Source organism: Girardinichthys multiradiatus, chromosome 5 (genome assembly GCF_021462225.1).
Source record: "Girardinichthys multiradiatus isolate DD_20200921_A chromosome 5, DD_fGirMul_XY1, whole genome shotgun sequence".
Taxonomy (NCBI): Eukaryota; Metazoa; Chordata; class Actinopteri; order Cyprinodontiformes; family Goodeidae; genus Girardinichthys; species Girardinichthys multiradiatus.
This window is the reverse complement of record NC_061798.1, coordinates 9,557,248-9,573,321: the sequence shown is the minus strand read 5'-3', so window position 1 is coordinate 9,573,321 and position 16,074 is coordinate 9,557,248. Positions and strand designations below refer to the sequence as shown.

The following is a 16,074-nucleotide window of genomic DNA, read 5'->3' as shown; positions in this document are numbered from 1 at the left end:
ACTGTTCTCTTTAACACTCTCCTCAGAGATCAACGATAAGATCATTGGAATGATGTTAGCTGGTCTTTTGTGGCAAGGCTAAGACAGTGCAAATGAGATTTATCTTCGTAGCTACCTCAACTAAATGCAAATTGAATTCATAAGAAACTAAGGCAGAAAAGTTAGTCAGTATCAAAACCTTTGGATATGACTGTATATTAAGCTTCATCTGACCTGTTGAAATACCTGAAGCCTGACTGAAACTCGACCATTTAGCAATTCAATGATCTCCAGAGCTACAACAGAATAGCTCTTAAAAAATTGTTAGTACAGGCTTTTGGTGTTGTTCAAACCGCAGCCTTTAGACCTTACCCACTGCTGAGTTATTGCTAGAGCTAAAACAAGATTTAGAGCTAGAACTAAACCTGGCTGATGAGATGATGGCTGACATGGCTCTCGCTGACATGGGTCTACTAACTACTCCATCAGCTGCTTGCCAAGACTTCTTTGTGTTGAGTCGAAAGATTTAAGATCTCGTACAAAATTCTTTACGAAATTCAGGATAAGAAGAGATACCTGGACACCATTATTATTGGCAGACAACAAGCCACTTCTACCTTTTCCAGCAAGATAGCTGATACTGTTCCTCTTGCTGATGTGGCGATCTCCTCATATACTGGTTCTCCTCCTGTTTCCACCACCTTTTCAGAGAATCCTTGGATCAAGCTTTGGAGCTAAACCCATACTGTTTTGCAGCTCAACCACTGCACACAAGGAATCTGATGATAAACCGTGGACTCTTGTTGGAGACGGTAAATAGGCGGTGGAAACCTGTTTCTCCTGCAGCCCAAGTCATTCAGCTCAGGAATCGTTTTGATATTTTCGATTCCCACAATTTTTGTCCTTTATCAGAACTGCCACTCTCTCCTCGTTGTTTCCTGAGAGGAAAGAGATTTTGGTCCCCGGTTAACTTTACAGCGCTCCCTCTGTGCTCCTCAACTCGTCATCAGACCAGCGTTGGGGATCCACCTGAAAGTTCAGGAAGTGGTCCTTTGATACCGCTTCATCCCTCTTTGGACGGTCATCGATTTTAGGATATTTTAGGAGAAACTTCATCATCGCGTGAAATTGGAATGTTAGCGGATGTTCTTAACTCTTCAAATTAACTGAGATTCTCCTCTCTATCTCTTCCTCCACCTGCTCTGCCTATTTCTTCCTCAAACTGATTAATTCAAACTTGCTGTATAAAAATACTTGAAACTAAACAATCGTCAGTGATTCCACATTAAAATTTGTGAAACGTCCTGGCGCAATTACCTCCTGTCTCTCAGGAGGGAAGACAACTTATTTATTTTAACTAATACCATCCATCCATCTATCTATTCATACTGTAATAGAGCACTCTGGTACTAATGATGTGATGTTCAGGCAGTCATCAACATTTTACAATGAGATTGAGTCTCTGGCCTTCACAGTTGAGAGTCTGGGGAGACAATGTGTCTTGTCTGGTCCTGTACCAATTATTACTCAGGGTTCTGAATGCTTAAACCATCTGTTTAGCCTCCACTCCTGGATCAAACTTTTCACCACTCCCACTGATCTTCGTTTTATTTTTATTTTTTTACTCTTTTAGGACCAGATACTAGGATTGTAATCCGAAATGTTATTCATTTTATTGCTTTTTGTCTGGACTGATGTTTTTTTGAGCAGGGTCTGGCTCAGCTTCTAATTTCTCATCATTTTAGCCCTATTTTAAACAAGGTGGAACCTGCTGATATTGATCTTATTCCCTCCAAAAGGTTCACTGTTCCCATAAGAATTGCTGATAGAGTTTATGTCCAAATTACTCCCCTAATCCTCCCAGATGCTCTTTCAGAGTCTTCAGAAGGACTCCGTCTGATGTATAATTACTGTTAAAGTAGTTTCTTCCACACGTTTCAGTAATACACTTCCTAATAATTGCTTGTAGAATCTAAGATCTATAACCTATAAGTCTTGAACTGTCTAAGATTTGTTTTACTTACACACTTTAATGTTTTTTTGTTAGTTGAAACTTGGCCTAATACAGATATTCTTGTCATTAAATAATCTGTATACTCTTTAATTAACCCACTTGATTACCTGGGGGGGAGTGGATTTAGATTTTTTTTACATCCAATCTTAGTGTTTTTATCAGCCCGGTATACTGCCTTCCAGACTCAAAAAGGTGACCTTTTATAGAATTTGGTTACATACTTTCAATCACAACAATTAATAATGAAAATGTTTTGTAATTGTGATGATAAGAATGACAGACTTGCATCAAAGGTCTTTGATCTCATTAATAGATTTGATTCTACTCAGCATGTTTCTGGTCCAACCCATCAACTTGGTCATACACTCGACATAATCATCACATTTGGCCTCAGTTCAACCATTCTTTCTTCTCTTAACATGCATGTTTCCAACCATGATGCTAAACTGTTTAATTTCATATTAGCATACTAATCATAGGACTTACCCACTTCCCAACTGCTGAGCATTTTTGTAATATCTGTCAATGTTTTCGTCAGTTTGATCATCATAACTTGTCTCACTCTGCAGAAGAACTGACCACAGAATTTTTAAAACGATGTACAGCAACTTTGGACTCTGTAGCCTCTTTTAAAATGTTTAAACACTGCCCTGCTTTATCTAAACCCTCCCTAAATGGTCGTGTTTGGAGCAGTAGAAGTGAATACAGGCAGGCCAAGCGGAAATGGAAGGCATCCAATATGAGCTCCGAATATTTTATGATAGAAAAACTTAAAAAATAAATTTAATTAGAACGATTAAGGAAATAAGGTCTAACTCTTTTTTCACAGCTCATTGCCTCAAATCATCGCGATCTGTGGCTGTGGCTATTTAATAATATTGATCACACTACTGAAAGACGTGAATCATTTTGCTCCTTTTTCTGAGTAAAATCTCTAATATCAGGGCTCAGGTTGTATTCTGCTCCTATTCTATGCAATATTCCTAGGCAGAGCTGACTTTTGATTCATGTCATTTTGATTCTCAATCTGACTTAAGACAATTAAGGGCATGAAATCTTCCTCCTCTCTTTTAGATCTTTTACCAACGACACTTTTCAATGATATTACTACTTTCTCTTCAGATATGTGTTTGATTTTTTTATCATTTATCTCCTGGGGTTGTTCCTTCAGCTTTTAAAACCACTGCTGTTCTGCCATTATTAAAGAAATCAAACCTTGATATGAATGACTTTAGTAATTATGAACCTATTTCCAAACTACCTTTTATAAATGCAGCTATTAACCTTACAAATGAAAAGTCAATCTTTTAAAAGTTTCAGTCTGATTTCCATAGGCACCACAGTACAGAAACAGCACTTCTACAAGTTGTGAGCAACATTAGGATGAACTCAGATGCTGGCTGTTGTTCGGTCTTGATTTTATTGGACCTTTCAGCAGCATTTGATACAGTTGATCATGACATTCTATTTGATGGTCTGCAACACTCCATGGGAGTGACTGATTTTGCTCTGAATTGGTTTAAATATTGTTTAAGTGACATGTTTGTTTCTGTCACAATTGCCAATAATTTCTCTAGTTTTGTTAAGCACACCTGTGGTGTTCCTCAAGGATCCATTGTTGGCCCACTGCTATTTGTTACCACTTGGTCAAGCTAGTTTCTGTGGGTCCCTGTTCTATAGCTCTAGCTATCGCTAAAACAAAAAGAGAACACAAACAACTGCAACAGTGGCTGCTTAACTTTTCTTTCCTCATGGTTATTGTTTGTTCATTACTTTAGTGGGAAGATTAGATAACCAAAATGGTCATGGTTTTGTCTTTGTATCAAGCAGAAGAGGCTGTGTGCAGTGAAGTACAGTTTCATACTGGCATGGCTCTGCTTTAGACTACGACCTTGAAATTTTGTGGCAGAGACTGCTGATGACTATACATAAAAAAAAACGGAAAACCTACTTCTCAACTGGAGCTAGCAGCTAACTAGCTATGTGCCTTTTTATGTAGGACACCCAATCATTCGATGACCACAAAACAAAGCCTTTTCAGTCAGCCCAGGCAGTAAGTGTAGATGTAGGACAGGAAATCCAAAAGGAAGGTTATAGAAAACATCTCCAGGCCTTCTGCTTTAATATGTTTTATTACTTTAAACGTGTTAAATTATATGTGCTCTTCAATGCTGAAAATACTCTACAGTGTCTTTCATTCACCTAGTCATAAACATGCACTCTGTCATGCAGTAAGTGATGGACCCACAGTTAGCTCCTGAAGCAGGGAAATAACAGAGGGGAACAATCAAGTCCAACATTGATGCTATAAATTTTTCCATTAGTTTTCTATTCCCTTTAATCTCTAAAGGGTCCAGGGGTTGAGAAACAGAGTACACCCGGGAGTAGTTGCCAGTCTAGGCATCACAGGGCAGCATATTAACAGAAATGACAAACAAATGCATGCACACAATGGTCTTTGGACTATGAAGAAGAGAGACAAGAGGAGAACCTGGAAACTTCATACAGAAAGCCTGTAGTCAGGATTTAAACCCAGGACCTCCTTCCTTCAAGTCAGTACAGCTGACAATTGCACCACCATGCAGCCCAAAATAAATTCATGATAAAATCCAAAACGTTAGGTGACTCAGGAGCTCACAAAACACTGTGATTGGTTGTTGTTCTACATGTGACCCCCTCCCAGCTTCTGACAAAAGTGGTTCTTTCTTCTGGCCCAGAAACCAGTTGCAGGAAGTGTCAGTGTAATACGAGTTTCTCTGTGCCACATTCGATGCTTTCCACTGTAGAACCACAATGAACAGAGCTGAGGCAGTGTGATGTCCTCTGAGAATTTCAACACACTTCATCACACTTAATGAGAGTATAAACAGTACAGAATTCATCCAATTTATTGTGGTCTCAATGGGACAAACTTTACAAATGGGCATAAAATATTACAGACAATATAGTTTGATAAAAATTTATTTAAGACAACAAAATATGTCAGAAATACAACAGATGGGCCAGTTTCTTAGCAAGGTCCAGTGCCACCAAACAATCTGTTCTGATGAGACATCCATGCCTTTGAGATGATATGGAGCCGTTTACACTCTTGTTATCGTTGCACATCTTTTACACAGTATTTTAGTTATGCTTGTGACTTATTATTTCATACAATTCCTTCTATTTACATATGAAACACTCATTATGAAACCTGTAGAGGACTTGGAATACCACAGATTCAGACAAAACTCTTCATTACTTCTGCAAGTTTTTCCACTGAATTTATGTTTAAAGCAAACCTGAATCATAGCGGTTACAGCTGCTGCATCTCTTTGACAATTTAACAACGTAGACAATCTTAAATACTTCATGAAAGTTTTAAACTAAATCTTGAAGGGGAAGTCCACCACGATCAAAACATATTGATTGCATTTCTAAGCAGAATTAATCTGATCAGGGTTCCTGGGTTTTTCCCTCATGATTTCATACACATTATCATGGGAGACTGTCTGGGCATCTCTTGCTTTTCTTCTAATACACCACTGTTTCACCTGTAGGCAAACATGTCACAGAGAAACATTCTTTATTAAACTGTAATCACTGCAGATGTTGAAAAAATACAGAGTGAATGGAAATGCTACATGAACTGAAGGCTGAATTCTAGACAAATTGGAATATTTAGGAAAATGTTCACTTTGGGGAAAAGCAACTGAAGTGCTGCAAAAGTATTCATACCACAAACTGCAAAGGATTTTGTAGAGAGTCTACAGCATTAGAAGTGATAAGCCAACACAAAGTAGCATATAGTTGTAAATTGGAAGTAAAATGATAAGTTGTTTTTTTCTTTTTTTCCACTTCAAACATACCACACTTTTCATATTTGTTTTTAATAAAAATTGTTAAATAATGTGTCCTTTTCTTTCCACTTTCTACTTTACAATCCCAATTTGAATAAAGTTGGGACGTGTGTAAATTGTAAATAAAAACAGAATACAATGATTTGCAAATCCTGTTCAACCTCTGTGCAATTCAATACACTACAAAGACAATACATTTATTGTTGAAACTCTCACTTTAATGTTTTTTGTGCAAATATCTGCTCATTTTGAATTTGATGCTTGCAACACATTCCAAAAAAGCTGGGACAGGGGCATAAAAAGACTGGGAAAGTTGAGGAATGCTTCAACAGCTGTTCGGATTCCACAGGTAAACATTGGGTATAAAAGGAGCATTCCTGAAAGGCTCAGTCATTTACAAGCAAGGATAGGTCAAGGTTCACCACTTTGAGAACAACTGCGTGAGCAAATAGTCCAACAGTTTAAGAATGTTTCTATACGTACAATTGCAGGGAATGTGGGGATTTCTTCATCTACAGTCTATAATATAATCAAAAGATTCAGAGAATCTGGAGAAATCTCTGCATGTAAGCAGTAGGACTGAAAGCCAACTGAAAGCCAACATTAAATGCCAATATCTCTACCATACGAAGATAAAGCCATTTATTAACAACACCCAGAAACGCCGTCAGCTTCTCTAGGACCAAACCCATCTTAGATGGGCTGACTCACAGTGGAAAAGTGTGCTGTGGTCTGACGAGTCCACATTTCAGATAGTTTTTGGAAACCATAGATTTCATATCCTCCGGACTAAAGAGGAAAAGGTAAATCTGAATTGTTATCAGATTAAGTTCAACAGCCAGCATCTGTGATGGTTATGGGAGTGTGTTAGTGCCAATGGCATGGGTAACTTGCACATCTGTAAAGGCACCATTATTGCTGAAAGGTAAACACAGGTTGTGGAGCAACATATGCTGCCATCCAAGCAACGTCTCTTTCAGGGACGTCTTGCTTATTTCGGCAAGACAGTGAAAAGGCAATATCATGCATGTGTTACAACAGCGTGGCTTCGTAGCAAGAGTTCTGGTACTAGAATGGCCTGCCTGCAGTCCAGACCTGTCTCCCATTGAAAATGTGTGGCATTTATAAAGTTCAAAATATGACAACAGAGATCCCATACTGCCGAGCACCTGAAGTTTGTCAGCTGCTCTACCAGAGAAAACAAAACATTGGATTTGTTTTATGCAAATGTCAAGGACTCATACATCTCTTCAGCAAGACCTCCTCTAGGTAAATCAGATCACAATCTTGTTTTTCTCTGCTCGAAATATAAGCCCCTTCTTCAGAGGCAACCTGTAATAAAGAGGACTGTGAGAAAATGGTCACAGGAAGCTGAAGAAGCTCTGCAAGGTTGCTTTGAGGCTACAGACTGGGACACACTGTGCCAGCCACATGGAGAGGACATCAATGCCATGACTGAGTGTGTAATCGACTATATAGACTTCTGTGTGGATAACATCATCCCCACCAGAACCGTGAGATGCTTCCCCAGTAACAAACCTTGGATCACCAGTGACCTGAAGTACCTGCTTAATGAGAAAAAAAGAGCCTTCAGAGAGGGAGACAGAGAATTATTGAGGAGTATACAGAGGCAACTTAAAGTCAAGATAAGAGACAGCAAGGAGGTGTACAAGAAGAAGCTGGAGAGCAAGCTCCTGCAAAACAATATCAGAGATGTGTGGACAGGGATGAAGAAGATTACAGGCTTCAAGCAGAAGAATGATCCGACCAATGGAGGTCTGGACAGAGCCAATGAACTGAATACATTCTTCAATAGGTTCAGTTCAGAAACAAGCTTCGCATCCTCCTCTCCTGCTCACAGCCAAACAGACATTCCATCTTTCTTTGACCCACAGGACCCACAGCTGTCCAGTAACACCTCACATTTTTTATCTTCCACCTCAGCCCTAGATCCTTCTGCTTCTACATGTTTGCCTTCAACCATATCAGAAGATGCTGATGCTTCCTTTGCTTCCCCCTTCCACCTGTGTGTCTCAAGAAGTCAGGTGAAGATGCAACTGGAGAGACTGAATTGGAATAAGGCTGCAGGTCCAGATCATGTCAGCCCTAGAGTCCTCAAGGCCTGTGCAGAGCAGCTCTGTGGGATTCTGCAGCACCTCTTCAACCTTAGCCTGGCCCAGAAGAAGGTTCCGGTGTTGTGGAAGACCTCCTGTCTTATTCCGGTACCAAAGAAAACTCACCCATCAGTCCTCAATGACTATAGACCTATTGCCCTGACATCTCACATCATGAAGGTCCTAGAGAGACTCCTGTTGGCCCACCTGAGTAAGCAAACAGTAAACCATCAGGACCCCCTTCAGTTTGCTTATCGCTGTGGAGTTGGAGTTGAAGATGCCATCATACACCTGCTTCAACAAACCCACTGTCATCAGGGCAAAGCCAGCAGCACTGTGAGGATCATGTTCTTTGATTTCTCCAGTGCATTTAATACAATCCAACCTGATTTGCTTTGTCAGAAACTCCCGAAGACTCAGGTGGAGGCCTCAACAATCTCCTGGATCAAAGACTACCTGACAAACACACCACAGTTTGTGAGACTGAAGGGTTGTGAGTCTAACCAGGTAGTCAGCAGCACAGGAGCACCACAGGGGACTGTATTCTCACCATTCCTCTTCACTCTGGAGACCTCAGACTTCCAGTACAAGACAGACTCCTGTCATCTGCAGAAATACTCAGATGATTCTGCAGTCGTGGGGTGGATCAGAGATGGACAAGAAGCTGAGTACAGGAAGGTGGTGGACCGCATTCTGGCATGGTGTGGAAATAATCATCTCATCTTGAGCGTGACTAAAACAAAGGAGATTATTGTAGATTTTAAGAGAAACAGGAATAAGTCAAAAACTATTTCCATCATGGGAGAAGAAGTGGAGGTGGTGGAGGAGTATAAATACCTCGGTGTTCACCTGGACAACAGACTAGAGTGGAGATGCAACTGTGAAGCCATCTACAAGAAGGGACAGAGCAGACTGTAATTCTTGAGGAAGCTTAGGTCCTTTGGTGTTTGCAGCAAAATGCTGCAAATCTTCTATAAGTCTGTTGTGGAAAGTGTGATCTCTTCTGCCATCATCTGGAAGCAGCATCAGAGCCAGGGACCTAAAAAAGCTGAACAAGCTGATGAAGAAGGCTGGCTCTGTTCTGGGACTCCTCTGGAACCTCTGGAGATCATTGTGGAAAGACGGATTCTTCATAAAATGAAGAACATTATGGAGAACTCTGAGCATCCTCTTCATGAGACTGTCCTACAACAACAGAGTGTCTTCAGTCAAAGGCTTCTTCAGATCTGCTGTAAGACGGAGCGCTACAGGAGATCCTTCCTGCCCACAGCCATCAGCATCTACAACGGCTCTTCGAGGAAACCTTCATAATGAGCTACAACAACATTTAATTTCCCTTTGGGATTAATAAAGTATTTTTGAATTTAATTGAAGTGGTACGGCTAGGAAGAATGGGAAAGAATTCCACCTACAACGCTTCAACAATTAGTGCCTCGGGTCCCAAACGCTTATTGAGTGTTGTGAAACGGAAAGGTGATGTAGCACAGTGGTAAACATGCCCCAGTTCCAGCTTTTTTGGAATGTGTTGCAATCATCAAATTCAAAATGAGCGAATATTTGCAAAACAACAATAACCTTTATCAGTTTGAACATTATATATCTTGTATTTGTAGTGTATCCAATTGCATATAGGCTGAACAGGATTTGCAAATCATTGTATTCTGGTTTTATATACGTTTTACACAGCGACCCAACTTCGTTGGAATAAAGGTTGTATGTGTATATTGCGTATAATAATGGATTACATAAAAGGTAGGTGTGGTAAGATAAAATGTGAAAAAGTGAAAATGGGCCAACACTTTTTTGCAAGGGAATAAATGTTAGCGATATGTTCAGTGCAGAGCTTACAGTTGTTCTTTAAAAAGAAATGCCACATACAGTTTAAAGCAGCGCATACAAGAGGAACAGTAGTGGAAACAAATGTGACCCATGTAAACTTTGAAAAGACCACAAGTGCACTTTCAATGTAAACAGATACTGGTGGTTTAGATGTTATCTGTATTTGAGTTTGGGGTGCGTGCAATGTTCCCAGCATTGAGGTGGTTTCAGATGACACTTTGTGAAAAACTCTAAAATGGGTTACAGTGTTCATATCTGCTGATAGGCATCATGAATGCACAGTAAGTTGCATTTTAAAGCTTTCAGAGCCCAACTAGGCAGAATGCAGTAAGTGAAGAAGTACAGTTACCCTTGGGATGATCAGCAAGAAGAAGATCCACATGGTTAGCACACTGATGATGCAGATGAAAATTACATACAACATCAGGGGTGGGATGATGATGGTGGGAGGTATGCTGGAACATGATGTTTTTTCTGTGTGAAATCAGGGCAAACATAAGCTGCAAAGGCATCAAATTCTTCTAAATATTTCCTTTCACAGGCTGATACTGGACTTTGTCTTCAAATAGAACTGGAAATGAAATTTACTTTTTTACTGCATTTATAATTAAGAAATTGTTAGTGTAAAAGCAAGAGTTTCTCTGTTAAAAGATGCTTTTAAAGAAAATATGATTTGAATTACCTGCAGATTATATTTGTCCTACTTAGTAGACATTTGTAAACTCAAATATCCCCCAACACAAGGGAGAATACTTACACCTTACAATGGGAAGATTACACCTAAACTACATTTGATTTAATTGTAGATTATTGTACTGAGAAGTATATTATACATAAAAGTTAAAATATACAGATGCAACCCCAGTGATAACTGGTTAAATCTTTCACAATAAAAACATGTTTTATACCTAAAGCTTCATGCCTAATTGTGGAAGGATAATTTGTCCCCCATAGCATGATGGCACCATCTCCATGTTTGATAGTACCACAGTGTTTTTAGGCTTGAAAGCGTCGCTTTTTCAAACACACATATTTTCACTCTGGCCAAACAATTCATTGTCTCATCAAATCAATTTTCACCAGAAGACATTTAGGTTCTGCATTTAGGCATTTCAGTTAAGCTTGAGGTGTTTATTGTGGAGCAGCAATGGAAAATGTTGCTAAAAATATTGTGCAGTAATTCTCACATTACTTCAAATACTGGTCAAGGAGGAGAGGTAGCAACCATCTATCCATCAGAATTATTGATCGATTGATTGTCTGGAGGCTTATTCCTGATGAAAGGGAGCTGTTCCCCTCCATTTTCACAAAATGCTTCTCCTTTATGAGGAATTGTCTCAATGTTGACGACTCAACGCAATCTACCTTCTACTTCTGGCACATGCTTGTTCAAGAGGAGGGGTTGTTGCAAACTCAATGACTTAGCAATTGACTGGACTTTCGTAGATAAATCAGGCTCAATAAAATCAATCTGATTGTTTATATCATTTGGACTGATTATATATTAGATCAGGGGTGCCCAACTCCAGTCCTAGAGAGCTGAAGCAAATAAAATGGCTCATTGCCAGGCCTCAGCAAAGCTGAATGAAATGCTGATGAGGGAATTTGGCCATTGGATTCAGGTTTGTTGAAGCAGGGATGCATCCAAAAGTTCCAGGATAGTAGCTCTTACCCCTGTATTTGATCATGAAGCTTTTTCATTGTATTTCTTTACTCTGTTAATCTGCATTGTGGTTAGGTTGCCTTTCCAGCTCTAGATGAATGGGATTTTAGTTGCAGTTAAAACATATAAACAGTTTTTTAGCCAATTTGTTGCAGATTTGTCGCCTCACTCGGGTTACTGTCCACCTAACCCAGCTTGATCAAACTTTTAGCAAACCTTCAGCTATTTAGATAGCCTCACATTTTACTTTAGAATACTTAGGTTTAAACAGAAGTTTATGGTGGCCTCAATAACTGCATTGTGCTCAGATCCTCTAGCTGCAAAGTAAGCCCATATCATCATCTCTCCATCACCAGAATCTCAGGTGAGTAATAAGAGGTGTCTGAGCTGTCTCTACGTTTTTGGGTGTTGTGTAGGTGATTTGTTTTTTTACAGTTAAGGCGGAAATCGGGTGAGGTGATGCCGCGCATTTTATAATGGCATAATTACACAAGCTATTACATTTAAAATATATTTATAAGGAATATACATAAAGATTTTTCAATTCTAAAACATATTTTACTTCAGTCTATTCTCTTTTTTTTCTGGGAGAATTAATTAAAAGGATCATCATTCGGCTGTTTTTTACAATCTGCACTTATTGATTTTGGAACACGATTGCCACGTGGTTTCTGCCAGTCACGTGCTCTTCTTAAAGTTTTGATAAATGCTTGATGAGGTAAGGACCCAGAGTTATGTGTTAATTAAAATAGTAATAAAGACTTCTAAAAGAGATTCCTCTTTCTCTTCAATCTTTTCTGCAGCTCTGCTTGTGGCTGAAGAGAATTCTGCTCCTGCAGGTAATTAGTACAATCTGCTTTTTAAGTCTATTGCAGAAATAGCGCAAACAATGGGAGCAAAACATATGTAGAAAATGGAGGAGGCTGAAATGCTTAATGAATTTCCCCCTCAGACCATTTACTGGTTGGAATAATGCTCAGAAAACACCCATACAGAGCAAATCTGACCTTTTTGTATTTCTCATTGGCTGAGAAGATGAAGCACTATTTTGTTTGAATTAAAAATATATGTTTATGTTGTGTTTCAACGTGGGTTGTTTTACTTTAACAGTAGTGGATTTTTGGGGGGGATATTGCCTTTTTTTAGCAGAGGTTCTCGCTCCTATTTAAACTTTGAGCTCCTGCCCCTTTAAAAGTGCCAAGGTGGCCTTTGTCTCCTCTAGGGTCAAATCTGACTAAAAACATTCCTCATCCGAGGTTGTTTTTAAAAGGGACTTTGTTGGTTCTGCAGTCTGTTGTATAAAGCTGTTTACACATCCATGTGGCATGGATCTGTCACCTGGGGCCTATAATGTTTCACCTGGATGTCCCATTTATTTAACAACTACAAATGTTTAAATCAGTATTACCTTTATGTGCTCCTCTGAAAATATATCCTGCCCAGAAATCCCTGTATTGATTTCTAATTTCAATTGAAGATTTTCTTTCAGTGTTGCATCATCACAGTGTTACGAGCTACTCTTATCACAGGAACTGCTGTGTTGCAGTTCAGTTCAGTTTGGAAATTACCATTCAGGTTGATAAACTGCCATTTTTATTTCAAGAGTCTCTGGCTGTCAGACTCCAGTCTGTCCTGCAGCTCCACTGTTAAATTAAACTTTAAGTGACATACGTATTGTTTCCATCATCCAGTACAGGAAGTTGTCTCACTAACCACTATTCTTTCCATTTTTCACTCTCAAATATACAGAACTACAGAGCATTTTCCACACATTTTATATTATGTATTATCACTATATCTCCACTGGAAATAGGATGATAACGGTTTGTGATACTAAATCAAATGAAGCCGTCTTAGAGTTTGGTTTCATGTTTTTTGTCTTTTCTGTATGATTTACAGACAGTTTTCTGTCCCTGATGAATTTTAACTCTTAGCCACTTTTAGACAGCTTTGGTTGGTGGAAACCTAAGACAAAATATCATCATAATCATGGTTTCATATAAATTTAACATCAACTTCAATCTTAATGAGGCTACATGAAAGTCGACATAAAATGTAGAACATTTTGCACTATTATGTGTGAGCTTTAGATTCACAACTTTTTATTTGCTATTTATTTTTTATTTTTTTGTCTTAATATACCTTTTTGGAGTTGATGCATCTTACACTTGGGGCTTTTGGGAATCTCTTTGCAAAATACCTTTAAAATGAGAGTAAAGATTTATCTTATCTTACTTGTAGCCTTATTGTTGAAACCTATATTATATATGCTTTGTAAGACATGTTTGTTGTATACAAATAATTTAAAATGCAAGTTTACTACTGTGCATAAAACTATAAGCAGCTATTGGAAATCCACTCCTCACACATAATGCTCTCCACAACTCTGAATTACTTTCTTTTCCCCATTTATTTCAAGGTCCTGAAAAGAATGAATTAAACAAACCTGTTATGAAGACCGCATAGACACTACAGTTGACAGCTATGTCCGCTGATTTCTTGCGGACACATCTGTAGATGCCGGTGTCGTTCACTGTCAGGTTGCTGATGGTGAAGGTCAGGGTAGATCTGTGTGTCTGGATCCTGTGTTCATACTTTAGTCGCGGCATGCCACTGGGAGAATTGTTATCAAGGAACAGCACCTCTTCCTGCTCATAAAATTCATAGTACAGGTAGAGGTACTTGTATCTGCTGATGTTACTTGGACATCCATCAAAGGAACATGTCAAATTGATGCTCCCACCAGGCTCTTGGGAAATGACAGTACCCTCTGTCATGAAACAGACAAACTATCTCATTAGATGATCTGAAGCATACCAATATTAATGGCTGTTCTAACACTGAAAGCTGCTGTAAGCTCTCTACGGCTACAGGAAAATACAACATGAACCTACCTGAATAGGCAGAAAGACAGAGCAACAATACGAAACAAGCCAAGAGGATCATTGTGGAGCAGCGCCTGCATGTACTGCAAATCTTTCTCATGAACTGTTGTTTATAAACCCTTCCAGTGTTGTAGCACAGCAAACAGTTCTTCCCCTACAGTTTCATGTGGGCAGAGGGTGTGCATCCTGTGAGAGAGAATATTTCGTATTCAGACATGTGCTTCACTCCTAGACACCTCCAAGAGGAGACACTGAGGAGTGGTGGCCTAGTGGTTAGAACAGGAGGTTTGTGTTCCAGAGGGGCCACAAGGGGCCAGGTTCGTATCTCACAGATTACCACTCTGGGTCCCTGAGCAAGACCCTTAGCCCCAGAATGCTCCCCAGGCGCCGCACAATGGCAGCCCACTGCTCCTTGTAAGGGATGGGTTAAATGCAGAGGACAAATTTTGTTGTAATGTGCATGTGCAATGACCAATAAAGATGATGATTATTATTATTATAGACTTCATGTGAAATAGAATAATTTGGAATAATCATATTCAATTTCTGTACATTATTATCGGCACCTCTTCAAATCCACTGATCATTTCTTGAACATATTTAATCAATGTGTTAATGCTTCAAATGTAAATTTCGTATATATTTAAAAGTGAAGACTAAATGTTGATCTGTTTTAGTCGAGATTCACTAGCTCAAAGTAAACATGGTAAGAAGCACTGAGCTAAGGTATACTGGGTGACTAATGTGATGCTTCCCTAACTGAGCTAAACATTTCTACCTAGCTCCTCTCTCATGCTCTCTTCTCTTCATCTCATCACACATGCTTTCTATAGGATTTAGGCCTGCAGGCTGAGATGACCATGGGTGAAGGTTGATTTTGAGTCTAACCACTGAACCACTTCTGTTAATCTGATGTGTTTTGGATCACTATCCTTTTGGAAGATTTAACAATGACCCATTTTTGGTCTGCTGTTAAATTCCACCAGATTTGAATTAACAGTGTCTTGGATTTGAAGAGATCATGATGATGTGCACACTAACACATCATCATAACAAACAACCAGTTGATTGTTATGGGGACTTTGATGCCACTTTTTGCGGCTGTCCTCTAAGAGCGAGCTTTGGAAACTATTTTATCTGTTCGCCTTCCTACTCACTGTGGATGTTGGCAAGATAAACATGGGTCCTCATCCAGCTAGTGACCATTGGGTAAAATAAATGGGCCTTAGTGTCTCATCATATTTGTATGTGGAGAAATTGAAGGTCCTAGAACACAAATTCCAAGGTCCTTCAAAACTCTGAACAAAATGGTTCATTTGCACTTCTTTTAAAGGGGTTTTCAATGAATCGGTAGTTGTGCCATGTGTAATTTTTAATTTTCATTCAGTGTTTTTTGTTGTCTCCACTACTGTGATAAAGACTGGATTTTTCTAAATTGTTCAGCCTGAAACATTGCTATTGTAATTAAACATCAATCTTTTTTTCAACCTTTTTCCACATCTTTACAAGGGGTGACTATTATTGTGGCCACTGCAATCACAAATGTACAGGTCCTTCTCAAAATATTAGCATATTGTGATAAAGTTCATTATTTTCCATAATGTCATGATGAAAATGTAACATTCATATATTTTAGATTCATTGCACACTAACTGAAATATTTCAGGTTTTTTATTGTCTTAATACGGATGATTTTGGCATACAGCTCATGAAAACCCAAAATTCCTATCTCACAAAATTA

At 39.0% G+C, this 16,074-nt stretch overlaps 1 protein-coding gene across 1 annotated transcript; it reads right to left on the bottom strand.

The window, feature by feature from the left end:
* Nucleotides 1-5,053: 5,053 nt before the first annotated feature.
* On the bottom strand, nt 5,054-14,458 carry si:rp71-81e14.2 (uncharacterized protein LOC100002239 homolog). Its single transcript, XM_047364369.1, has 4 exons — nt 14,343-14,458; nt 13,895-14,218; nt 10,135-10,259; nt 5,054-5,526 (listed from the first exon to the last, which is right to left on the bottom strand). Exons 1-4 carry the CDS (start codon nt 14,431-14,433, stop codon nt 5,410-5,412), a joined length of 657 nt encoding a protein of 218 aa, XP_047220325.1. The 5' UTR covers nt 14,434-14,458; the 3' UTR covers nt 5,054-5,409.
* Nucleotides 14,459-16,074: the final 1,616 nt, after the last annotated feature.